The sequence below is a fragment of the Pyrus communis genome, chromosome 13 (assembly GCF_041283825.1).
Source record: "Pyrus communis isolate YQ-2024b chromosome 13, ASM4128382v1, whole genome shotgun sequence".
Lineage (NCBI taxonomy): Eukaryota > Viridiplantae > Streptophyta > Magnoliopsida > Rosales > Rosaceae > Pyrus > Pyrus communis.
Genome location: NC_142577.1, coordinates 27,178,365 through 27,205,439, shown reverse-complemented (window position 1 = coordinate 27,205,439; position 27,075 = coordinate 27,178,365). Strand labels below are relative to the sequence as shown.

Below are 27,075 nucleotides of genomic sequence, written 5' to 3'. Positions count from 1 at the left end.
TGTTTGCTGTGTGTATAGACAGACAGCAACACGGAATAATAGCAGTTTACGTGTATACGTAACTATTTTAGTTTTGTGTGTCCAATTATCATTCACTTTTTTTATATAATAAATGGATAAAAGATTAGCTTGAATTCTAGATTTTAAATGATGTAAACTTTTATACTTTGTACGCCTTTACGATCTATTCGGTTATCATAAATTACTTGAACTGAATAACTCCCTGTATATTTGGTTTAAGTGCTATTTAAATTTCAATGAATGGGGATTTGCAAACACAACAAGCACTTGCCTTGTCTCACCAGTAAGTGCAGCCTGCCAGGTTCCGACCTCAACGGCAAAACGATTGATATAGAATTAGAACCTTGGTAACTTTTGTAGCAATTTGTAACTAGAGTCTAGAAATTCATCTGACAGCATAGAATTTTAGCAAAATCATTTGCCTTAGTGTTCTTCTACACTCCATGATCTTCACAACCTCTTCAAGACACCAAGTTGATGCTGCGTAGCTCCTCGAGAAGACGATGACAGAGATCCTAGACCCTTGGATTTCCTGCGCCAGTACGGCTGTTATATTTTGCCATCGTCTAATTTCCTCGTCACCATTAAAGACATTGATTCCGGCATCTTTTAACGCCCGTGGAGGTGGTTTCACCCCTCAAGCTCACGAACATGTCGTACGTACAATGTTTTGAGGAGGAAGAGAAGAAGGATTCATATGCTGTCCTGGTAGTGGTTCTTAACTCACTGGTCACAACAAAAAAAGTTCCAGTTGTCCGTCTGCTTAGGAGGAAGGTAAGTTTAACCCAAATGGTTGACTTTGAGAATCATATATGAACATCATGCAATGTAGTTGTTGGGCAAACATTATTTGAATACAGATCCTCGACTACTTCCATTTTTTACAATTTTTTGAACTTTTCATTTTTGTTTAATTTTTAGTTAACATTTTTTATGCTTTAGAAGTGCAAACCAAAACCATATCGTCTGTAAAATTGGAACGAAGCAGAGAAGATTAGCATGGCCTTGCAAAAGGACGATACGAGACCTTGTATACCTTCTATAGTTGCTTTGTGGTTCCAACTGATGTTTTGCGGTGTGTAGACAGCTACAAGAAATAGTAGACATTAATTTACGAAAAAAAATGGAATTGTAAAAATTTTCCAATGTTATGGTTTTTGTATATTTTTATATGTACTTTTATTTACAGCTCAGATTACTGAGAGGGGAAGCAAGGGAAGGCAATGTCCTAAACTGCCACTGGAAACCTTGACAGCCAAAGACATGAAGGGGGCGGAGGGAGCCAAAAAACTCAGCAGAACACCGATATTTCTATATATATTAAACACACAGAAGATCTCAATATAGTTTTGGTGCTTCATTCTTTGCGCATCAGCACCGTTGTTTCTTCTCGCAGGGGGACTAATCACTAATGATAGGACCGTTTTGTGTTGAACCCGCACTGTACACTCAGTGGTTGCCTTCTATATTACCACGACCAAAAAAATATGACTGCGAAAACCTTGATGGATGAGTATGTTCTTCAAGCATTCAGTTGGATTTCTCCAGCAACTCCCCATCGGTGGATGAACGACAAAATCACCCATGGACTTCAGTTTGTCTGCTGCATCAAGCAATAGAGATGCTTTTAAGATTTCAATACAGTACAGAGAAGTAAACCTTCCAATTAGTAGAACAAAACATTGCAATAACGGGGTAAGTCAACATAATACAGAGATGCTTTCTAAGGTGGAATATGCAAGGAGGAAAACAATTGACTTTGCAGTTCATCTCCGAAGAAAAATAAATTGGATTAGATTGTAGCCGAAAGAACAATCACATTAACAGTATAATAATATACATGGAGAAAACAATGTTATAATAAGCAATGTCTAGTTTTTACGTAATTCGCTACTCCAGTCATAATAATACAGCAAAGGAAGCCATGTTAGTAACAAGCAAGAAAAATTAATTGAGAAAATTGGGGAAGAGAAACTGACCTGGGAATATAAATGCTCGTCAAACATGGTAACCGCACAAGGACCAGATGTAGAAGCCCAATTATGCTGAGTGGGGTAAAACTCAGGTCTAGGAGCTTCAAAGCTTCCATTAACTTGATACTCAACAGGGTTTTCTTGAGGACTCATTTCTGCCGGTGGCTGGAATTTCGTATCAGTCAGCATATTGAGATTGTACGGAAGATAGGGAATGTGCCCACCCAGCTGTAGATTCAGCGGTGCGGTTCTGGTTAAGTCATTTAGAATACCATTTTCTTGTCCAGAAGTAGAAATCTCTGGACTTTTTCCTGTGCCAAGGTAACCAGAATAACTACCAAAGGAGGAACTTGCTGAGCATTCCAGATCCCTATAACAGGAAATAATTCCACTGAGTAACACTTTTGAGATAAAGGCAATCCACCATTAGATGAGGGAGCCATTTAACGTTCTATGTTATAAGGAGCATCATCTTATCGCATAACATGTTGCTTTTCTTTTCAATTATATTTCCGTCTTACACAACAAAAATTCTTAGGAGAGCTAGTATGTACTTCCGAACAATCACTCACCTATGGGGAAGCAAGGTCGTGTCCTCAGGTAAAACTATATGTCGGCTTTCATTAGTCGGAATCCATGACAAAGGCTGGAGCTGCTGCTCAGCATTCATGCTGAAGGGTATATGCAACCCATTTTGGAACTGCAAGATGAGAACCATAAGAATATTATGTTTGCCAATATCGTACCGGTAAGTAAATAAAACCTCAAAAAAATTAAATAACACCTTAAAAAAGTTTCTCATGTCAGAAAAGTAGCAATGCTTTACCTGACTAGTGCATTTTATCGACATAAGCTGCTGCTTTTGTAAATTTTCCTGCCAGCGGAAAATTGGATAGCATTAGTATCAAGAGGTGTAGAACTAATCATTGTAGCACAAGGTCACTTGAAAACTACAGAGAAAGGATTCGAAGAAAATTGTACATTCCTTATTGTACAATTGTGATAACTTTATTTTGTTTGTAACTGTCAACGGTTTCTTGCTGAAACTCCAATGATGTATACTCACTACTATTCACATACATTTCCAGATTAATAAGTAATCAATTTCTAAATTTCTACAGTCTAAGGCAGTACATCGTTTCAGCAACTTTCAATTATCAGTGGTAAAATTTCAATGGCATATAATATTGGAGAGCTAGGCCAATTACAATAATTAGAAAATCTTAAAATTTGGAACCAGACAATGAGAACACTTCCCAGTGCTGACCCTATCAAGCGCAAGAATTCTAACATCGGGCGGGTATATACTAAATTTCTTCATATAAAACCTACAACTGGATGAAGAGGATACCTTATGTATTCGAATCTGGTTAAGCGATTCTCTAAGTGAATCTTCCATATGCCCCAACTGTTCTACACTGTTGATCTTATCAGGGCTAGTCCAACAGCTGCAGAATCCAAGATTGGTATAGCATTAGTTTAGGGGGTCATAGACCATAGTAAACTTTCATTGCAAATTAAATTAATGAAACGTAAAATATGGCTCGTGAACCAAATTTTCAGGTATTCACCTTAGTCTCTTTTTTATTTCGGAAAGCTGGGTTTGCAATAAACTAGACTGGTTACTCAGATCCTGTTGGAAAAATAAAGAGAGAGAGAAATATAAACAGCATGTAACAATGAAAAGTTAAGACCAAGAGACTCGAATGGTGAAATATCACATTGGAAATATGGGTTTGCATTCTTACCTCAATCGTTTGAGAACTGAAACAAAAAGAAAAGAAAAACATATTAATTGTAATTCTTGTAATTTCATGATTTCTGACAACATTTTAACCTAGTGTGTTAGCTTGTGTACCTTGTACCCAAAAATTCTTGTATATTAACGTCATGATCCAACTTCTTGAACGTTTTCTTCAGTGCCTACACTTTCAACAAGAAAAACAGAAAATTAAGTAAGAGACAGCAGTGGTAGTATCTAGATTACATCCAAACAGAAAAAAAAAAAAAGAAAGAACAATAATATCATTAATAAATAAGTAAATAAATAAAAGGTTATCAAAAGGGACTTACTTCGAGGCTTTCCAATTTCCTGTTAGAATCCAAAGAAATTAAATTTAGCTAGGATACTTTGAAACTTAATTCAGATACATGATTGTTTCTTTAAGCGAAGAAATTACCTTTTAGCTCTTTCCTGTGGAGTAAGTTGAGCAAACTTTGCTATAACGTCTTCAATACTACTAAAGTCAACAAGAAAAAAGAAAAGGGCAAGTTACTGATCATTGATTCCCAACGAAAGGTTATACTCTTACAGACGAAGGCACACAAAACAAAATTTCATCCACACATGATTTCATAAATACAAGTGCATGATCGTTATTTACAGCCCTTGTTACCAATAATGTTATACAATCTAATCTCCATTACAATAGAACAATCAGACTTGTTCAGAATTAACAGAAACAATTAAAACACTAAGGTAGGTCATGTGATCTAAAGAATTTTACATTCCTTACTACTGTAACTCCTAAAGTGAATATAATTTGGTAATTAAACTAAACAACTGAATGAATTAAGGTGCCTCACACATTAAACATATTCCCCTGAATCAACTGCTTCGATTAACTAAAAGGATTAATCTCGATAAACCTGAAAAGTTTTCAAACGCAAACACAAAACCCTTGTGCGAGTCTTCATATAAATTCTTTAATTCGTTACTATTAGAATGAATGTACAATTGTATATACATACCTGCGTTTGCCACAGCACAAAGAAGGCTTTCCGGTAGGCGAAAACATGAGAAGGATAATGTCAATGTCGCATAGTATAGATAATTCATTAGCCTTTTTCATGATGCCATTCTTCCTTTTCGCATAAGTTGCTTGACGCCCATTTGTATTCTCCAACCTCTTAATCTTTAGCTTTACCCTTCCCATCCTGCACTTTCGACCGCGAATCTTACGCTTGAATCCCTCTTCTTTGACTGTCCAAAATATCGAAAAGCCTGCCCAAAAACAAAATCATTCATTTCTCATCACAATCTATCCAACCACACACAGTTCAATTTCCTGACTCACACAATTCAGCAACCAATTCAAACAGCATTGCCAGATACAAGAAGATGCTACCGAAAGTTCACAAATTTATCAACATTACAAAATAAAGACAGATGTTTTTCCTATTTTCCAAACCCTAATGACCAAATTAAATCTTACATAATCAGGGGTGATTAAAATTGCTTTAAGCCCAGATAAGAAAACAAAAATTCAACAAAAACCCATTTGCAAATGAAGCTAAAAAACCAAAATCGATTACCTTTTCTGAGAACCGGAGACTCGTGGGATATTTGAAAAAAATAAGGAATAAATAGTAAAAGGCAAAAAGCATATCTAAAAAACCACAAAAAATAGAAACTTACCCAGAAGAGGAAATGAAACAGAGGAGTTTTTAGCAAAACATAATCCAAACGTCGGAAAATGTTGGGACACAGGAGAGGAGAGAGAGAAAGAGAGAGAGAGAGATTGGCTGTCGAGGGAAGCCAATAGGGAGGAGATTCAAAAGGCAGAGAGAGAGACGGAGAGAGAAAAAGAGAAGGGTGTGTGTGAGCTTACATATAGCTTTGCATAACACGACCGGGTGACCGAAAAATTCGGTAAACGAAATTAGCGGGAAAATCGGAAACGTCGGAAATTCCCAAACCAACCAACCAAAAACAATTTTGTCTGTCGTTCGACCTCCTTCCTCCTCCGACTCTGTCCTCTGATCCGACACAGATTTTTGGTTCTCTAACATATTTTGCTGGGTCGTGGAGGACTTCAGAACTTAAATTTTGTGAAATTACGTTTCTACCCTTCACTTCCCATGCGTTTTGATGGAAAAGATATTGTCGTTATGGTCGTTTTAGGAAACGAGTAATTAATGCTTGGAAAATGTGGTGTTATTTTTGCTAACATACTATTTCATGGGCCTCCGGACTAGAAAAATGGGCCTGATGGATTGGGTTGGTTACACACTTGCACTCTATTAATATGGTCCATCCTTTGATTGTAGTTGAAACCAGCAAGTGAGAAGAGGAAACTCCTACTAAACATCTAGGATTTCAAATCAGAAAAGGATTGTCCCTCTTAATCACAATTTGTATGGATTAATTCTGTTTAGACACACAAACTAACTTCCGTTGTTGACACTTTCTAATACGGGTTTGTCTTACATCCGATGGTTTAGGTAGCTCTCACTTTTATCAAAGAATGTCAACAATGAGATTAGTTTTGTGTGTCTAAATAGTATTACGAGAGAGGGGTAGACTTATGATTAAAAAATAAAAGGTACTTTATCCACTGATCAAGGCAAAAACACATTGATAATCAAATCCCAAACCCACATTAATTCATTTACTTACCCATAAAAGTACTGAGTATATAATAGCAAGGTTTAGACATTGCAGTAATTGCCAACGTTTGATTGCACTGATGCTGCTAGAGTCATCACACTGAGGTCAAAAAGAAAAGCAGCACGAACAGCTGAGCAGCCACCAGCAATGGACCAGCGGATTTTCGTGTGCATCATCATATTTTTCAATCAGTTAAAATTTGATATGCGTGCAAAAATGGGCCGTGGCGTTTGGAAAGTGTAATAAATTAAGGCAGGTACTAGTTTGTCCATAAAAAGCAAGGAGCTCAAGAACCTCTTTGGGTTGCGTTACGTCAGATCGGATAAATCAGTTAGCTAATAACCACCTCTCTTCCTCTCTCTCTCTCTCTCTCTCTCTCTCTCTCTCTCTCTGGTCGATCGATTTTCTGGATCACTGACAGTATATTGACAATATTATCTGACACTAAAATTGTGAGACTTTATTCTCTGAAATGACCAATCGAGATTGCTGGTTTTAAGAAACTCTGAGCAATAATAACGAGGGTGTGGGGTTTGTGAATTTTGATGCTCTCTATCTCCACCCTTCGGTAATAAGTAATAACCGACCGACAGAAGACTAGATGAGAGGGTCGGTCATAGCATTAACAAGAGATGAATATCTAGAGAGACTTCCAGCCAGATGTGCTGTATCAATATTTTCAAGTCAATTACACCTTGTTATGATGCATTTTAACTATTTTATATAGTGATTTTGTGGCAATGGATCGTTATATTAAGAGTTGGTTTAGTATTAATATGTTTTGAAAAAAATTGTTTCTTCTGTATTGTAAGAATAACTAGTTGTGAAATAAAACAGTAGAGTGTTTGGTAAATTTTTTTCTAGAAATGTTTTTGAAAAGAAAAAAAAAAGTAGTATTATAGTGTTAGATAAACTTTTATGTAAAACAAATGTGAAAAAAAAAACTGGTTTTTCAAAGCTGGGTTTTACAACTTTGTGTTTTTGGCTTTTTTTCACTCAAAACTGTGAAAAAAAAGCTGAAGCTGAATGTTTATCAAACATAAAAAAAGCTCTCAGCTTTTCTTGATAGCCACTTTTTTCAGAATCACCTCGATACCAAATTAGGATTAAGCTTCATCTTCTATTGTTTAAAAAAATTCTTCATGCAACAAATTTTATGCCTTTTTTTATTTATTTTGCTCATCACTTTACTATTTTATATGTGACCGGAAATGAAATATATGGGATTTTTTTAAAAGAGTTTTAACGAAAAGCTCACAGTACTGTTCATTTTAACGAAAAACCATATTTTTATACTAAAAAATCAATTATGGTATTATTCACTTTATCCTTTATTTTATCTTTATCATTAAAACTCAAATTTTTTAAACTTTTTTTTTATTAGTTTTCCTATTTTTTTTAGAATTTGTATAGGTTTGGACTGGACATGCCCAACAAACAAAAGCATAATCTGCCGTTTAGAAAGTAGTTAATGCTTCTCACAGCAATCACTAAAAGTAAGGTATTAGGCATCCCCTGGTGATCATATAAATAACAGCAACAAATGACTTTGTTTCCAAAAGGACTTGCACCAATATTTATCTGTGCATGCATTTGATTTCGAATATATAGACAATTATAATGAAGCACTATTTTGTGTTAACTATTTACTTCAGAGTGCAGACAGAAGCTTCTTCAATCGAGTGAAGCAATTTCGTGGTGAAGTTGGTCCACTCAAGATTATCACAGTTGGGGTTCTTCAGGACAGTCCAGGAGTCATGACTCTGCATTTGAAAAACCAATACCTTGGTCCCTACCCCCACACTCCTCTACTTACTACCATCTATCAAACTTTGTAAAAGTTTCACATCAATCAAGCACGTTAAACATTGATTAGGCTTTTGGACAAACATCCCTTTCTCCTGCAGGTTATACCAGAAAGATCAAATGAACGTGGGAATGTCTAAACCACCACCTTTTTCATCACAAGTAAAAGAGTTCATGTTTGATACGTTAGGGCGATTTTTACAACGAGGCAAGACTGTGTGAGACATTTCTTGGCCGTTGACATGATTGGGCACTCCCCTCAAATTCTTTTCTAAGACTATTTCTAACTTATGAGATAAAATTTAAAATATAAGCTTTAAACCCCCTTCTCAAACCATGGACTAAAATAAATTTTAGGATAAAATATATCTCTGGACTAGATTCCCCCCAAGATTTAAGTCTGGTTTAAATTATTCTGAACCCACCAAACTGTCATATTTCAAATATTTTTTTTTGTTTTTTTACTTATAATTTAACAGTTATAATCAAATGAGATCAAATCTAATAGTAAAAAAAAAAAAAAGATTTGACGACCCAAAATTAAATCTAACATTTAAAATAATCTAAGAAAATTATTTAAATCAAATTTGACTTAAAACTTTATAAATACCTATGTATTTGTATGATTTTTAATTACTTATCGGAATTTAAATATTTTTAGACTAAAATATTCATAAAAATCAATTAAGATAATCTACGTAAAATTTATCTAAAAAAATAATGAAAACAAAAAGTTAGGCTAAAATCATTATTTAATCATCACGGGCTAAAATTTTAAGCCACAAGAATTGGAGGAGAAAAACAGTTTATGACTTATGGGCTTAAATTTTTAAGCTTTATCCCCAAGGATTGGAGATGTTCTAAATAAGAAGTGATGCAACATGAGATTAGGTTTCCTTCGCTACAAGGATCAACTCTCTCACATAAGAAAAATCTATGTGATATAAGGTGGTAATAAAATACTGTGAGTCTCATACTTAAGTGAAATATACCTTACAACTTAAATATTCGGATGCCCTTATTGAAGTTATTATCCAAGTATATGTTAAAGTTTCAGAGGGACAGGCATCGGTCTACCACTATACTAATAGTATTGAAGTTGTCCACACTTAATCATCTGTGCAATCAATAAGTGTGGCGTTTTTATGCAAAAAGTCTTGATGCAGTTAAAAGTGGAACCTTTTGATATAAATTGTGATTTGTTTTGTGAGATAACTGATGTGAGACTTTTTGCGGTCTTCAACATGCCCCCTCATTTTGAACCACTTTAGAGTGGGCCAAACATGTAGCTACATCAGTCAGGTTTGTAAGTGAACCTGATAATTCGGGCCCAGATCTGAAATCCATCCTGATACCAAGTTAAAGTTTAAGAAAGACAAGTCGTAGTCCACTATGCCTCGATGTAATTAGCAGTGAAACCATTTGATATAAGTTGTGATTAGTTTTGTAAGATGGCAGATGTGGAATTTTTTGCTTTATTCAACAATATATAAATATTTCTTTCTATCTCTCATCCCATACATGTACATATATAAAAATAATAATATTACCCACACACATATTTCTAATTTTCACACTCTTCTCAACAATAAAATATTAACAAAAATATATAGAAAAATAAATGTATGAATATCAACCAACATAAGAAACCAAAATAAAGTGAATGAATCGAGCACAATTTTCCTTGGATGACTACACACACATGCATGGTTGTCTAGCAACGACAGGCTTTTACGGGTACGGGTGTCCAAAAGGACCATGAACCGTTGGCTTTGTTTTGTTTCTTTGCAAACAACAAACAACAGGGGCTCCAACGCACGTGGATTTCTGTTACAATCAAGATTTTAAAAAATACTAAGCGTTAGTTAGGTGGTTAGTTGGGATCTAGCATCTAGACGATTAGGTGGACGTTAAGGCGAATTAGACGAATTTAAGTAAATTTATTATATTTCATATAAATAAGTGTTTGTTTATACTTAAAATATATATAATTTCATCATAAACAACAAAATAGAGTGACATATTTATTATAAAGTATTAGAACATAATAAAAACATAAGAAGCAAGAATATAATGTGTGTTCATTTAAATATGCAACATCTCTCTTACAATTTATTAAAAAATGAAAGTTATCTGTTTTATGTCTAAGTGGAACGCGACTTAGACGGGTCTGGGAGGGATATGCGGTCTTGATGGATGCCTTAGCAAGTATAGGCATTTTTTTTTAATTTTCAAACGCTTAGACATTAATCAGGACGATGATCCACCGTCTAACGCTTAGACCTAGACGAAAAGTTTTAGAACAGTGGTTATTAAATCATTCACTTGTTCAGTTGTTCAACTTTCTCATCTCCTCATATAGATAAAAGGTAAAAATATATGGGTTTCACCTTTGAATTCGGGATATCCTCTGTCACTCACTTGTTAAATGTTGCTCATTGTATTTTTATTTAACGGTCGAAAATCATGAAGCATGAGATATTTCGGAACATATTCAAAAGTCACATCTGTAGTTAATATATGTGCATGGGAAGAAATATAAATAAGAGAAATAAGAAAAAGAAATGAAATAAGGGAAACCCTAAACCTAAAAGTATAGGGTACAGGGACAATTCCTCAATGTACACAAAGCTGTGTCTTTTCCCCAGTCAATGAAAGAAAATCTCAAACAAAATCAACTCCCCCTGTCCTTTTCTCTTCTTCCACCCCCCAGACTCTCAGTTACTTAACTTCTTACACGCACAGATTCACTGATACATCATACACCCCACATTATTACTGTACAAAAATAAAATAAAAAACCCCAAATTCCCAACTATACCCCTATACCCTTGGCCCTTTCCTAACTGTACCCTCTGATATTTTTCACGTTACTGATGAGTAAGTAGTACTATTGAATCAGATATTCGCAGGGATTTTAATTTGAACAAGCAATGAGAGACTGAGAGACTGAGAGACTGAGGGATCCAATTAAATTACAGTAAACAAATTTTTTTTTAACGAATCATGGAAAAGAGCGGGGTAAAAACTGAAAACCAACCTTTATTTACCATATATGGGGGTGGTGAATTTGCGAAGAAATGAGAGTGGTATGTCATGTTCAAGTGAGCTTTATTACTGACTGCTAACGCTTATGACAAATTGACAGTCGACCTTTACTATCTACTTATGGCATCATATGGCTTTGGATGCCTCCCCCTTCTTTGGATAATTCACTCCCCAGTCAGTCAGTTTTACTAACTAGCACCCCGTTCTGTCTATTTTGACTCACAAGTAATTTCTCTCTCTACCTCTCTCTTTCTCTCTCTCATAATGTATGTATATGCAGTAGTACTATTAATATCTGGAAACATCTAGCTATACATGACTTCATTAGCTGGTGTAGTGATGAAATGTGGGGAGCATAGAGTTGTAGCTCCTTTGTTGGAGTTCTGAGCACGCACTGCAATTAGCTAGCTTGCTCACCCTACCTTCTATATAACCTGACTGACTGAAGAGGTTCTAATCTTGTAGACTTTTTGTTCTTGGGCTTCTGTTGCCATGTATATACTCATATCATCATCATCATCATCATCATACATGCTTACATACGAACATCATTATCATCCATGTATGCGCTTAGATATCATCATCAATATTAACGCATAGTGTTGTTAGTCTTAACTATTCATGTTATAACACGTTAGTTTGTTCACTTAACACTATACCTGAAGTGTGCCTAATAATATATCAATTAAGTTTGTCTTGCATTCATATTAAAAAATAAAAACTAATGAAAATGACTTGAAAACTTTGAGTTTTAACGATAAGGACAAAATAAAGGATAAAGGATAAAGTGAATAGTACCATGATTAATTTTTTAATGTAAAAATATGATTTTTCGTTAAAATAAATTGTACTGGAATCTTTTGTTAAAGTTCCTTATTAAAGATATGGAATAGTAACAGTATGTAAAGTGGTTTGACGGTCAAGTTCCAGAATTTCCAGACAACCCTCTCTCTAATGGTTGTTTCCATATTCCCAGCCTGTGTCCTCAGACAAAGTTGACTGCGCTTCTATTTCCATATGCTTCATATCCAACACTCTAATCTATGCTTCATTTTTTCTTGTACTTATATTTACAATCCTATTCAATGTTTTAGAAACCATCTGTAAATTGTTGCATCAATTATTATCTATTAGAGTAAATTATATTTTATCCCTTCAGATTTGAGGTCGATTTCAATTTCTTATAACATCTTTGAAATATTTCAATTTCATACATTTACTTATCATTTTATTTCAATTTCATACAATCGTTAAAAATTTTGTTAAGTTAACCGTTAAGTGATAACGTGGCAAATATAGGGTTCTCATTTGTGTTGACGTGGCTGCTACATTTGTGCCACGTGGCTAAACACTTAATAAAAATTTTATAATATTAAAATAATTAATTAAAGAAAAGTATTTAAAAAAAAAAAAACCCAGAACCTCTTTTCGTCTTCCACACCCGAGTACCCCTCCATCCCCTCCACCCCCTCCACGGCTAGGGATGGCAACGGGGCGGATCAGGTTCGGATGTGCCATCCCCATACCTGAACCTATAGAATCCCCGAACAAGTTTTCCCCATAACCGAACCTGTTAGGTCACGAATTTTTGATCGGGGAACGGTTTTCCCCATTATGATATTTATATGTTTATTTATATTATTAACTAAATGAAGTATTAAAAAAAAAAGATATTAAATAAACTGCTATTATTAATACAATTGATACAATGCATCTAATAAGTAATATTAAAAATTTATATTACTAAGAAAACATTTACACTCCTAAAAATTATAAGCATATAATTCCTATTATTAATCGTTACATCCCAAATCGTCCAGGGGAATGGATCCTGTAAGCCTTATATGTATATGCCTATCTCTATCTAGCACGAGGCCTTTTGGGAGCTCACTGGCTTCGGAGTTCATTGGAACTCCAAAGTTAAGCGAGTTCGCGCGAGAGCAATACAAGGATGAGTGACCTACTGGGAAGTTCTCATGTGAGTTCCGAGAAACAAAACCGTGAGGGCGTGGTTGGGGCCCAAAGAGGACAATATCGTGCTACAGTGGAGTCGAGCCTGGGATGTAGTGGGGGCCCAAGTTGGGATGTGACAATTTGGTATCAGAGTCAATCCCTGGGCAGAAGTGTGCCAACAAGGACGTCGGGCCCTTAAGGGAGATGGATTGTTATATCCCACATCGTTCAGGGGAGTGGATCTTGTAAGTCTTATATGTATATTCCCATCTCTACCTAGCACAAGGCTTTTTGGGAGCTCACTGGCTTCGGATTTCATCGGAACTCCAAAGTTAAGCAAGTTCGCGCGAGAGCAATTCCAAGATGGGTGACCCACTAGAAAGTTCTTGTGTGAGTTCCCAAAAACAAAACCGTGAGGGCGTGGTCGGGGCCCAAAGCGAACAATATCGTGCTACGGTAGAGTCGAGCCCGAGATGTGATGGGGACCCGGGCGGGGATGTGACATTAATGATATAAAAGTAAATAATTAATTTCATATTTAATAATGCATGATTATTAACAATCCCTTTTCATATAATAAATATTTATATATTTTATTCATAAATGAAATGGTTTGGTTTCGAGTATGGGTCTGGAGCGGATACCCCAATAACCATAACCGAAACTGAAAAATTTACCCGACGGTTACCCATAACCGTAAAATACCCTAATTTTATACCCAAAATCAAACCATTCAGATCGGTTACTTGCGGGGATCGGATTTGACGGGTTAAATTGCCATCCCTATCCACGGCTCCACCCTGTTCCCCCATAAGTAACAGAACACCCCCCCCCCCCCCCCCCGAGATCACCAACCCCGTCCCCCAATTTTTCCCCCAGACAAAGCCCATCACTTCCTCTCCCTTCGTCACCAACTCCTTCGCTGCTCTCTCAAAGACGTCTCCCACCTCCATCGTGTCTCCTCATCCTCTTCTAGTTCCCTCGAGACCCAGGGCTTTGTTTGGTTCCCTTGTCGCCCAAAATTAGGGATAAAATTAGGGCTAATAAATTTTTGGGGATTAGGGTTGGGTGCAGGTTGATCTGGGGATAGATAAGGGAAGGGAGGTGAAGGCAGTGGAAGAGATGGAGAAGGTGTGTCGGGGAGGTGAAGAGGGATGAGTGGATTGAAGAAAGGGTGGCTCGGGTGGGTAAGGGGTGGATGATGGGGAATGGGAAAAGGGGGTGCTCGGGTGGGGAAGACGAATGGGGTTCTAGGTTTTTTTTTTTAATTTTCTTTAATTAATTATTTTAATATTTTAAAATTTTAATTAAGTGTTTAGCCATGTGGCACAAATGTGACAAGCACATCAGCACAAATGGGAACCCCATATTTGCCACGTCATCACTTAATGGAACTTAACAGATTTTTTAACGGTTGTACGAAATTGAAATAAAATGATAAGTAAATATATGAAATTGAAATGTTTTAAAGATGTTATAAGAAATTGAAATCGACTTCAAACCTAAAAGGATAAAACGTAATTTACTCTATTCATTAATATGTTGGGTACACGTATCATTTGTTCCAAAAACAACGGATAAAATTTGAGTTCATCATTTTTGCCTTGGAAAAATCCAATCACGCTGGTTAGATTTGTCTAGATCTTCTTAGAGCATCTCCAACAATACCAAATAAATTATTCTAGCTAGTGACCCAAATGTTAATTTGATTAGCCACTACTTCCAACAATACTAACTGTTTTAGCTTAACTTAAAATATTTAAATATTATTTTTTCTAACCTTAACAACCCAAATCTTTGTCTTCTTTTGAAGTCCACAAACAATGAAATTTTTGTGTTTTTTAATGTTTAGTAAAAGTTTAGCTTTTCCTCTCCTCCTAGCCAAATTCACAAAGCTAAAATAGCTAGTCATTTAACTAGACATCCTTCAGCTATAGACCTTGGAAGATACCCTTACTTGGGGGAGTGGAAGGAGAGTAACCTATAGGAACTAAGACATTGCTGGCTTTTCTTTTGCATGTAGTTCCAAAGGAACAGACTCATTAGAATCTTATACAACAGTCCTACAAATTATATTGTGGGACATCTAACATATCAACCTTTTGTGACCCTTTCTTTCATGCGTTTCTGGCTGCCTTATTGCATGAGCCAGCAAGCCAACCTATTCCCATGTCTTTACATGGATCATCCCAGAAGCATGTTCTTTCATTCACTTGCCCTCAATATATAACAAACTCTTCTATCTTTTACATGACACTTTCCTGCCTCACTCTTATGCATGCACATGTCATACACAATATGTGCATGCTCACAGCCGACAAAAAAAAGAAAGTGTCATTACAGTATGAACTGAAGAAAAATATAATAATAAGTGATAAAATTAGAGAAATTGGATGTTGTATGGACAATTATAAAAGTCTTTTGCTGAAATAGGAAAATCAACACTACTAACATGAACTTTGACACGAAAAATATCTTATATGCCCTAAATATATCACTACGTGATCGATCGACAATCTTCAATTCAATTTCATTTTCCCAAAATTCTTACTGTTAAATACATGATATGCATGTTGGACCTTTTGAACATTTAACGTGTTATGTCCCGTTTTGATCGTTGGATTTTTTTTTCTTATTTGAGCAAAAGCTATTCGCAGTTGTCCTATAATGACCAGTTTTCCTAAAATAAAATGAAAACCAAACAGAGATAATGAGTACATTGACTATGCCTAGGGCTATGAATACATCTTTTTTCTGCATTGATTAAACGCTTACACATGAACTTAAGCATAAGATCTGAGCTCGGTGAATTCAGGATTACATGCTTTCAAACAGTTGCACAGAGTCATAGGCTATATAGCTAGCTTTTGAACATCAATCTGTATGTTTCATATCTTCTATTTGTCTTCTTCTATCTGAACATCTGAATACGATATAATTTATTTATTCCTATTTTCTTTCTTTTGTATATGTTATATATGAATTGTTTGTAATTAGACCCGGTACAAAGCCACCGCAAAGTTTTTTTAACTGAGGCTTACTTTTTTTTTTTTTGAAGCAACTGAGGCTTACTTTTGTAATCTATCTATGGTTCAATTTTCATCGATTTTAATAAATATCGTATCTTTCCTCAAGCTGCAATATTTGTTTCATTGTTCTATTTAACATATTTAGTTTCACAAATTAAACCATCATTAGTGTATAGTTTCTTACATACCTTCAGTTGAATTAATTTTATTTTTGGGGTAATTATGCCAAAGTTCCCCTCATGCAGAGTCTGAGATTTAGGTTATACACGTGCAAACATGGGTCACACGTGGGGAGGGGCAGACTGGAAGAGGGAGAAGAAAACAAAAGAAAGCACAGAAGGTGTGAGAGAAGGCAGATGATACGAGAGATATGGTGATGGGAACAATATATTCTCTACACAAATAAGTACTGTTGAATTTTACCTGTCAATATTTAAATGCCCCCACCCACACACATGCTTGGTTTTCACTTGTCTTCCCATCTGGTCTGAAAAGTCGAGGACCAAGTGATCCTTTGTCTTTTGAAAGATCTAACGATAATTGGGGTTCTGTGAATTTCTGGAGATCGTTTCTATTACCCCCATTTGACTCATGTCCCAATTAACAACATTACGTTGTGTACTAATACATAACTAATCCATCCTGTCATCTTTTGCAAAACCTGTCTCGTATAGTGATACACCCTTGTCTTTGTCTCACTTATTACTTAACCATGATGTTATATATCATTATGTTTAAACCCTAATTGTCTGACCAAGTCCACTCAGTAATTGAAGAGACTCTGTCTCGCTGATGAGAGTAGTAGTGTCTAAGTTTGTTTGTAATCTAAATTGAAGTTTAGGAATGCAGATTAACTTTTGGTTTATTTAGCCATTGATTATGTTGATGAATATATATGACATGAGCAGATCAGAAGTTAGTTTTGTTTTGCAGCTTCCGAACGTGGGGTCTCCATGGATATGATGACATGAAGAAGCCCAGCCAGCAGGGATCTCATAAGCATGATCACATGCATATAAATGTACCTTAAATGCTAAGTACAGGCATGAGCAATGAGCTAGTCCAGTGAGAGACTGAGAGTAGCGACACACAAACGTGCATCGTTCCTTCGGTTTTATTTTTTATTTTTTAATCAGAAAATCAAGTAAACTTAAGAAAGCAGATTTCATTTCTTTTAAGCTAAACCCTAAAGTAGTGACTAAACAAGTTTTAAGTTTTCCAAAAAATGAAAATGAAACTAAAAATGAAATAATTATCAAACAATCTCATAGTAAAGGATTTTTTTAAATTACTTCAGTCTATATGAATATTCAAGTGTTTGAATGGCTAGACTTTCAAAATAATTAAAACCAAATCAGGGTTATCTGATATTGGGTTGTTTTTTTTTTTTATTTTATATTCTTGTGGTGTTATGTTATGACCGTTTATCTATGCATGCGAAATTTATGTCAGATTCATTCCTCTCAAATATCGTTTTGTATATATAAAAGATAGATTATTCAGCAGTGTTTATTTAATTAGATGATGATTCGAAGTCATTAGAATCTTTTGCTTATACAGAATACGGTCATTAGAATCTTGGATTATATATGAAATCCATAAATAATGAAATTGTTGCCTAGGTACATGATTCGTGGACACCCGTCCTCTCCGTGAGAGAGAGAGAGAGAGAGAGAGAGAGAGAGAGGTAGATAACTAGATATAGGTGGAGAGGTGGGGTTTAGAATGACGTTGAGGAAGTGGCCTTTCCGGACTGTTATAATAGTTGTGAAAGAAGGGACACGAAAAAATCAAAGCAAATAATTCATCGCCAAATGGGGTTTGGTGATGGTCGTTGGGTCAACTTCAGGTGGTTAACTGAAACCAAAGGTAAATTCCCCCAACTCTAGTTAAACAGGAGGGTCTAATCTTGCCAGAAAAAGCTGGTCTCATCATTAGTGATATATAATTACATGTCTAATTTTATTTCGGTACATACATAAGAATAAATACATACATAAGAATCTGTTATTACGGATAAGAAAAATATATACATAACATACTTTATATAACGAGATTGATCACACGCAAAAATCTCTTCATATGTGAGTGATAAAGATGGAGGGCTAGCTGGCCTACCTTGTTTACTGGTGTCCAACAGGAGGGGTTCTTGTGTCAAAGTGCTCTTCAATCTGTGGTTTGAAAAGAGAAGGGGGGTGTCTAGACCTGCACAAGCCCAAGCGAGCATACATCACATTAGGAGTCTTTTCTTGTCAATCTTGAGAGAGACAGCCTAAGAAGAACCCTTCCAAGTTTCAACCCCATCACCATGAAGAGAGAGAGAAAGAGTGTAGGCCTCACTTTCACACGTGTGAGTGACGTGGGATTTGTTAAAAAGAAAAAGAGGAGAACAACAATAAAATAGTAGTAGGAGCTTGTTAAATTTTAGGGTCAGGGTCAGTCAGGGTTGTTAACTACTTAAAAGCGCCCTCCCTCTCTCTCTCCCTCTCCCTCTCTCCTCTCTTCACCACCCCCACAGAGTCAGTGAGACTGATGAGGTGAGAGGCCGTGTAGGTTTCTGAACACTCTTTGCTATTTTTGCTGTTTCTAGTTTTCTCGCCTGCAAAACAAACTCCTTGCTCTTCCTACCTAGCTTTCACTAGCGCTCTCTCTCTCTCTCTCTCTCTCTCTCTCTCTCTCTCTCCCAATTTATTTTTCCAGTCCTTTTCAAAGATGACTTTGTAACAGTTCTTCAATGTAAGAAAATGATGGCTAACAATGGTGCTATATATGCAACAGAAACCCCTAATACCTTAAGCTGTTTCTCCTCCTCCTCTTCTTCTTCTTCTTCTTCTTCAATGGGAATGGTTTATGCCGATATGGGCTCTCTTTCTCTGAGCTCCAAGTATGGAGTATACTCATCAGTTTCTTCCCAGGACAGCAGCCACATCTCTAAGATTTCTGAATCAGAAAATGGAAGGGCATTCTGGGGTTTTCCTTCTACCAGAAGTTATGAGGATCACCACAACAGCAGTGACATGAAGGGCTCAGATTATACCAGCAGTGATCACGATAAGAATCCTAATGAGAGTGGGGTGAAAGTTAGTGAGAAGGAAACAGAAAGTGGGCAATCAAAACTGTGTGCCAGAGGGCATTGGAGGCCTGCTGAGGATTCCAAGCTCAAGGAACTTGTGGCTCTCTATGGCCCTCAGAACTGGAACCTTATTGCAGAGAAGCTGGAAGGAAGATCAGGTAAGAAAAATGTGAGAAATTGTTTAGTCCTTTTGTCTGTAGTTATGTCTTCTTTTTGGAAGTGATTTTGACACTCGCGTTCTTCCACTACACTCCTTTTTAACCTTAATTCTTGGATTGAATAAACCAGATTTCCACCCAAAAAAAAAGAATAAACCAGATGAGAAGTGCACGAGAAAACGAATCACTGCTATGTTTTCTCTTTGATTTCACAATTTTCACTCTAATCTATAATAATTCATATGTTTTTGCATATTTGTGTTTGTTAAAAAGGTAAGAGCTGCAGATTAAGATGGTTTAACCAGCTGGACCCAAGAATCAACAGAAGAGCTTTCACTGAGGAGGAAGAAGAAAGACTAATGCAAGCTCATAGAATATATGGCAACAAGTGGGCCATGATAGCCAGGCTCTTTCCTGGAAGAACTGATAATGCTGTGAAGAACCATTGGCATGTTATCATGGCCAGGAAGTACAGAGAGCAATCCAGTGCTTATCGGAGGAGGAAGCTAAACCAAACTGTTTACAGAAGCATGGAGGAAAATCCAAGCTTCAATGCAGCCTCGAGGAGTACTGAACCTCCACCACCTTATGGTGGTCTTAGTCTCCCCAATGGCGGCCTCGGCGGCAGTGGTTCTATATCTTCTTTTTCATATGGAACAAGCTATGATGGTGTTGTTGGTTATGGGGCTGATTATTATGGCTCAAATGGTTCACAAAACTTGATTAGTGTGGAAGAAGAAGCAATCACAAGGAAAAAGTTGCTTTCTCATAATAATAGTGGATTTTGTTCACAACAAGAAACTCCTTTTGAATTCTTCCGTGGTATGTCGTTGTTCTTATTCTTTTTAATTTATCACCTTTCCATTTGTCTAAAACCCTCTTCCAATAAGATTACTTCAATCTGAAATGTCACACTAGCCGTATCTTAAGTCTATAATCACGCATTATCACGTGTATGATTAACTTTGGATAGCGACGGATATCATATCCTATATATAATCATGTATTCTCATGTGTATGATTAACTTGGGATATCGACACGAGGATGTCCCAGTTGCAGCAAAGTCTCAAAACACATAATGGTGGTTGTGTTATTGCAGGTCCGAAGAGCAATGAGGTGATGGGGATGATGAGCCAGAACCGATGTTGGGATGGTTCAGGTGAGATGGAGGGTCATTCGTATGGGGGTATGTATACCCACCATCCACCTCCAAACATGAATGTCACGACAATGCAACAGTCAAACTTCCACAGCCTTGTTCATCAAAAGTACTCAGATTCTTCATGTCAAGTTTCAGGCGGCAAGCCCTCAACATCAGCATCAGCTGCTGACAGAGTTGTTGGCGGCGGCGGCGGCGGCAGCAGCCACCGTGAGACGAGCATTCCGCCACCGCCCTTCATTGATTTTCTTGGGGTAGGAGCCACATGAAGTGAGAACTCAAGAAAAAGCTTAATAGGGTTTTTTTTCTTCGTTTTCCTTCACTTGAACCATCAGAAGAAAAAGAGGCATAATGTGTATGTGGTCCAAGAAAAAGTATGAAGCAATAAAGGGAAAAAAAGAGAGAAGGCTTCTTGTTGTTTTAGTTAAGCTCAGCTGACAGTGAAAAATCTGCATCATTCCCTTTTAAGTCATATCCCACCACCATCTTTTCAATGTAACCCCAAACTCTCACATGAGACCCCCTCACCAAAAGGTGATCCAATAAATTAGATTATTGTCACACATTGACTTGTCACTCTTTTTCCATGTTTTCTTCTTTCTCTATAATAGTTTCCATGGAGCTCAAGAGATGAAGATCAAACTAACTTAAAATATGGTAGAAGTCGCACTCCTTTTGTATCCCCTAACCCTTGAATAAATCAAGAGAAAACTAAGTGACGATAACAAGATAATGAGTAAAGAAGGTTTAAAGAAAGACAAAACGAAAGTGAAAATCGCTATCTTATCAAATTTTGTATTTGAGTAAAGGTTAAGAAATTAAATAGGGGAAAAGGTGATAGAATAGGGATGATGATGAAATAATGAGGTAAACAAAGATAATAATAGGGTCGTTGGATTAGAACTATTTGGAACATCCTTTTCTTTCCCACGGGGACTGAAAAACTCAGGCACAATTTCTGCAACTGAAGACTATCCTATCATATGCTAATCTTACTGTGAGGGGTAGAGAGAGAGAGAGAGAGAAAGAGAGAGAGAGAGAGAGAGAATTCGCTCAATGCACATGGGATTAGCCGTTTGGAACTGTGTTAAATAGTACTTACTACTATTCTGCTGAGGGATGGATAGGATAGGACATGAGAGTCCAGGATTTCCTAAGGATATTACAGATATTGCTGAAAGCCTGGAACAAGTAACGTCAGTGGAAAGTAATGCACACTCAAAGTAGCCTATTCCCATCCAATCCAATGCGTATTGAACTGGTTCAGTAATGTAAAACACAATTAGACTGAGATTTCGTACGCAAGTTTTATTTCAAATGTCTGTCGCCCAGAACAGGAAAATATTTGAGTGGTCCTGGTTCCAGACTCCATGCATCGACGGAATTCGACTTGAAAGCTCTCAATCCATGTCAGCTGAGACTTGAGATTGATGGAGGAGGTCTCACAAGGCTTAACTAGTATTTGGGCCTTGGCCTTCGTACAAGATTCCAATGAGTTTAAAGCTTGTTGTCACTTGTCACCAGAATGAATGTACCGCATGACCAATTTGTTCGGAATATTGGATCCTCGAATCACCCCTCAATTGGGTGAGAAATTATTGGCCGTGGCTACTCGTTCCACCTCACACATCCGCCCTAGACACATAAACATCCCACCTAGACCCTCCCACGCTCTCCTAGTCCCAATGATGGGTCATTGGCCGAACAACCATGTGATTCGGGCATCGAGACCGTAGAACTCCTCCGCTTGGGTCCAAGTAGGTTACATAATTTGTCAACTGAACTTTATAGCAAAACCTGATTTCAACCCGTACATGGCATGTTTATTTACTTGTAACGGAAAAAATAATAAATCAGAGAAGCTATGAATAGTAGGGTATTGAAGTATCTATTATTATTGGTGGTAGGGTTTGTCTAGTTGTCATTGTTTAGTTGGTGATGGATAACAACTCATTGTCATCTTACTTTCGGCTAGGGTTAGCTGCTTGTTTGTTTACTTTAGGCTTATTTAAGAGCAATATTCCCTCATCATGTAAAGCTAGGTATTAGTTTAAGTTAGAGATAGTGGAGGTCAGGTCTTCACTCATGCTTGCTGAGCTGCCATCCCTGTCCGCACCATTCCTCCACTTTCTTTCTTGTATTCCTCTCCTATTTATGGTTGATCTTGTAAACTATTTTATACATGATATATACATAAAATTGTCCACATGGTATCAGAGCAGTGATTCCTCTTGGACCTGCTTCTGTGTTCTTCCGAAAAACCCACCAAATCCAAACCAGTTGAGCCATTATGGCCATACCAGCAGAAAAAACTTCAAAAAACGAAACCATGGATACCAATCCAATTCAACGTTTGAGCTCTGTGCTTCTAAACGAATTCAACTACCTGCCCTGGTCACGAGCTATTTCTCTCGCTCTTGGAGGATGTGGAAAGCTCCATTCATTCAAAAGGATAACATCATCCCCGAAACAACTGCACCGGATTATGCAGCATGGGTATCCCAAGATCAACTTATCATGTCTTGGCTGTTAAACTCTATGGAACCAAAGATGGCTGAGATTTTCAGCTACTCAGTATCATCTCACCAGCTTTGGAATTCCGTACGAGACATGTATGGAGATCTAAACAATGTTGCGCGAGTCTTTCAGCTGAAGAAAGATCTTACGGAATTACAACAGGGAAATCTCTCTTTTGTTCAACATCTTGGCAACTTGAAGGCCAAATGGAATGAATTGGATCTCTACAGACCTCATACCACGGACACAACCATTCTTTTAAAGCGTGTTGAAGCAGACAAAGTGTTCCAGTTGCTTGTCAGCATTGGACCATATTATGAAGACCTTATAAGCCATCTCTTAATGACACCTGAACTTCCCACTTTACAGATGGTCTGCAACGTTATTCAACGTGAAGAAGTAAGAAAGAAGGTCATGAACACAGACATGGTCATTGGAGAATCAAATTTTAGGCCATCAGAAGCAAGAGCCTTCACCTTCTCCAGACCATACAAGGGAAAACGACCAGACTTAAAGTGTTCTCACTGTGTGAAGATAGGTCGTACAGGTATTGGACACATAAAAGAGAAGTGCTGGATTCTTTATCCAGAACTTAAACCTAAGTTCAATGACGATGGAAGAGCACCAAGAAACCAAATGAAGCCTGCCTACACTCCTAGAGGAAATCTTGTTTGCGACAATGTCTCCAATAATGTGATAAACTCTTCCTCTAGTCCCATTGCTCTCATAAATAAATTCGCTAACTTCTTGCAACAGAAACAAGGAGCAACAAATCATGAAACTCCTTCAGCCATGCTCGGCAAGTTTGCTGGCTTCCTCGAACAATCAAACTCAGTGTCACAAAATGACATGCCAGGTATTATTGCAACTATCTCCACTGCTTTGGATCTTCGTAGTAGTTGTGATTTTTGGATAGTTGACTCAGGAGCTTCAGATCACATGACTAACGATGCATCTTTACTAAATGATTTTCAAAACTTTTCCACTCCTTCTTTTGTCTCCGTAGCTAATGGCACCAAAGTTCGTATAGTAGGCAGAGGGAAACTCAAAATCTTCTCGAGTAAAAAAGAATCCCTTGTCATGCATGTCCCTTCTTTTCCTTTCAAACTATTGTCAGTAGGAAAAATAACACATTTGCTAAATTGTCTTGCAATTTTTTCAACTCACTATGTGATTTTCCAGGACCAAGTTTCGAAGGAAACGATTGGTAAAGGGTTCTTCCTCAATGGACTGTACTATGTCAAATTCTCTTCAAGTTTCCCAAAAAGTTTCTACATAAACTCAAGCACTGTAAACAAGGAGCAGTTGTGGCACATGAGATTAGCTCACCCTTCTTCACATGTTATGTCTTTTCTTTTTCCTAGTTTCTGTAAAGTGATTCCAGATTGTGAAGTTTGTCAAAAATCTAAGTTCACCAAGTTACCCTTTCCCCACTCTCTCTCTAGAGCTACCAAAGCCTTTGAAATAGTCCATTCTGACATTTGGGGACCTGCCACCTTAGAGTCCTTTGATGGTTACAGATTTTACATATCGTTCATTGATGATTTCTCTAGAACTACTTTTGTGTATTTACTTAAATTCAAGCATGAAGCTTTCCAGTGTTTCAAAAATTTTCATAAATTAATTCAAAATCATTTTAACTCTAAAATTGGCATCTTAAGGTCTGATAATGGGTCTGAGTACACTTCCAAAATCATGACAACTTACTTAAGTGAGCATGGAATTTTGCAACAAACAAGTTGTGTAGGAACGCCACAACAAAATGGCATTTCAGAAAGAAAGAACCGAGATTTGCTTGAAAAAACACGATCACTAATGTTACAAGCAAAAGTTCCAAAGAAGTTCTGGTCTCAAGCTATACAAACCGCTGCATACATCATCAATCGCCTTCCTAGTAGAATCTTGAAGTTCAAATCTCCTTACCAAATTCTCAAGGGGAGAGAAATTGACATAAGTCATCTCCGTGTGTTTGGATGTGTATGCTATGTGCACATTCAAACTATTCACCGAGATAAACTTGATCCAAGGGCTATCAAATGTGCATTCGTAGGTTACTCAACTTCCCAAAAAGGATACAAATGCTACGACTCTAAGACCATAAAGGTATGTGTATCCAGGGATGTGCGTTTTGATGAAACTCACTCCTTCTTTCAAATGCATGATGATGAACCTCAGGGGGAGCTCTCATATGAAGTGTTTCCTACCCCTCTCTTCCTTGATGATACAAGGCTGTCAACACCGCAAAATGAAGCTGTTGAGATAGAGCCAGCTCCTGAAAGTATGGAAGCAGATAATGAAGAAGTCATTCTCGAAAGGAGAGAGCCTCAACTTGAACAACCTCCTCCTCCACGAAGGAATCCTTCTCGAAACAGACAACCTCCAGCCAGACTTGATGATTTTGAAATCTACACGCCTAGACATCCTATTGGACAAATGGTTTTTCATAGCAAAAGCTTTCCATCTCATGCTGTCTTTGTGACCAAGTTATCCCAAAATTCTGAGCCTCGATCCTTCGAAGAGGCACACCAATCTCCTGTATGGAGGCTAGGGGTGGAAAAAAATCCCGAAAATCCCGAACCGAACCGAAAAAATCCCGATCCCAAACCAAAAATTTCCCAAACCGAAATTCCCGAAATTTTCGGGATGCTATCCCGAACCAATCCCAAAATTTCGGTATGGGATTCGGGATTGGCTTCTCGATATTTCGGGAATCCCATACCAAACCGAAAATATATAATATTAATTATTATATATATATATATATATATATTTATACATATATATATTATTCTTTTATAATTGATGCTAGTAGTTTCTAATTCATGCTCAGCAACCTAGAATGCCCTACACCTTGCATATTTTTCATGTTCTGTTTGATATTCATGTGGATTTTATTATTGCTGTTGCCATGGCTGATGATTTCAGAAGGCTTGATTCTTTTGTCTCTCAACAGATTGCAAAAAGAGTTTAATTAATTTGAATTTTGACTATGATAAAAAGAGTCAAGCATGCCAGTGTTCAATTAAATGGTAGTGTGAATGAAATGAAATTCCTAGTTCATGAATGTGTTCTTGAATTATATATTTGAAGAACAATTCATAATTTCATATTTCAATTTGGGATTCCCGATTTGTCCCAAAATCCCGAAAATATTTCGGGATTCCCGAAAATTTGGTTTGGGATTGGTCTTCAAATTCCCGTCCCGAAAAATTTCGGTTTGGGATTCGGGATACTAGTTTTGGTATGGTATCCCATACCGAACCACCCTAGGCAAGCCATGCTTGAAGAACTGAAGACACTTGATGAAAATCAAACTTGGAGCATTGTTTCTCTGCCAAAAGGTCAACGTGTGGTTGGGGCAAGATGGATTTATAAGACCAAATTTCACTCAGATGGAAACATAGAGCGGCATAAGGCAAGGTTAGTTGCAAGGGGCTTCACACAAACCTTCGGAGTAGATTACAAAGAAACCTTTGCCCCTGTGGCAAAGATGAACACAGTTAGAGTGCTTCTTTCGATGGCTATCAATTCAAACTGGTCTCTACATCAAATGGATGTAAAAAATGCCTTCCTACATGGAGAGTTAGAAGAAGAGGTATACATGCGACTACCACCTGGTCATGAACGAGAGAAGGAACAAGGAATAGCCTGCAAGCTTCACAAGGCTATTTACGGTCTCAAGCAATCTCCAAGGGCTTGGTACTCAAAACTTAGTTATGTCCTTATGTTATCCGGCTTTAAACGAAGCAATGCAGATTCTTCAATGTTCACTAGGATTGGTACGCATGGAAGATTGGTGGTACTTGTTTATGTTGATGATCTTATTGTCACGGGAGATAATCCAGAAGAAATAACTGCTCTCAAAGCCACATTACATTCAACCTTCAAAATCAAAGATCTTGGCAGACTTCGATACTTTCTTGGAATCGAAATGGATCAATCTCCAA

The 27,075-nt window shown here is 37.1% G+C and overlaps 3 protein-coding genes and 1 pseudogene across 7 annotated transcripts; 3 read left to right on the top strand and 1 right to left on the bottom strand.

The window, feature by feature from the left end:
• The first annotated feature begins 952 nt into the window (after positions 1-952).
• Positions 953-1,071, top strand: LOC137738511 (U6 spliceosomal RNA; annotated as a pseudogene).
• Positions 1,072-1,131: 60 nt separating this feature from the next.
• On the bottom strand, positions 1,132-5,789 carry LOC137737685 (agamous-like MADS-box protein AGL30). Of its 5 annotated transcripts, none has more exons than XM_068477231.2 (12): positions 5,606-5,789; positions 4,746-4,998; positions 4,175-4,234; positions 4,068-4,086; positions 3,853-3,917; positions 3,743-3,758; positions 3,566-3,627; positions 3,346-3,442; positions 2,821-2,868; positions 2,567-2,694; positions 2,001-2,364; positions 1,132-1,624 (listed from the first exon to the last, which is right to left on the bottom strand). In XM_068477231.2, exons 1-12 carry the CDS (start codon positions 5,784-5,786, stop codon positions 1,613-1,615), a joined length of 1,305 nt encoding a protein of 434 aa, XP_068333332.2. In that variant the 5' UTR covers positions 5,787-5,789; the 3' UTR covers positions 1,132-1,612. The 5 variants fall into 5 exon arrangements, with proteins under 5 accessions (XP_068333332.2, XP_088538720.1, XP_088538721.1 ...); XM_088682594.1 differs by having other exon boundaries at positions 1,132-1,621; XM_088682595.1 differs by having other exon boundaries at positions 4,175-4,231.
• A 12,857-nt stretch (positions 5,790-18,646) lies between these two features.
• Positions 18,647-21,176, top strand: LOC137738260 (uncharacterized). Its single transcript, XM_068477889.2, has 3 exons — positions 18,647-19,451; positions 19,725-20,273; positions 20,552-21,176. The coding sequence occupies exons 1-3, from the start codon at positions 18,965-18,967 to the stop codon at positions 20,878-20,880; spliced, it is 1,365 nt and encodes a 454-aa protein (XP_068333990.2). The 5' UTR covers positions 18,647-18,964; the 3' UTR covers positions 20,881-21,176.
• A 1,859-nt stretch (positions 21,177-23,035) lies between these two features.
• LOC137736316 (uncharacterized) lies at positions 23,036-24,339 on the top strand. The gene is made up of 2 exons (XM_088683470.1): positions 23,036-23,984; positions 24,311-24,339. The coding sequence occupies exons 1-2, from the start codon at positions 23,036-23,038 to the stop codon at positions 24,337-24,339; spliced, it is 978 nt and encodes a 325-aa protein (XP_088539596.1).
• The last annotated feature ends 2,736 nt before the right edge of the window (positions 24,340-27,075 follow it).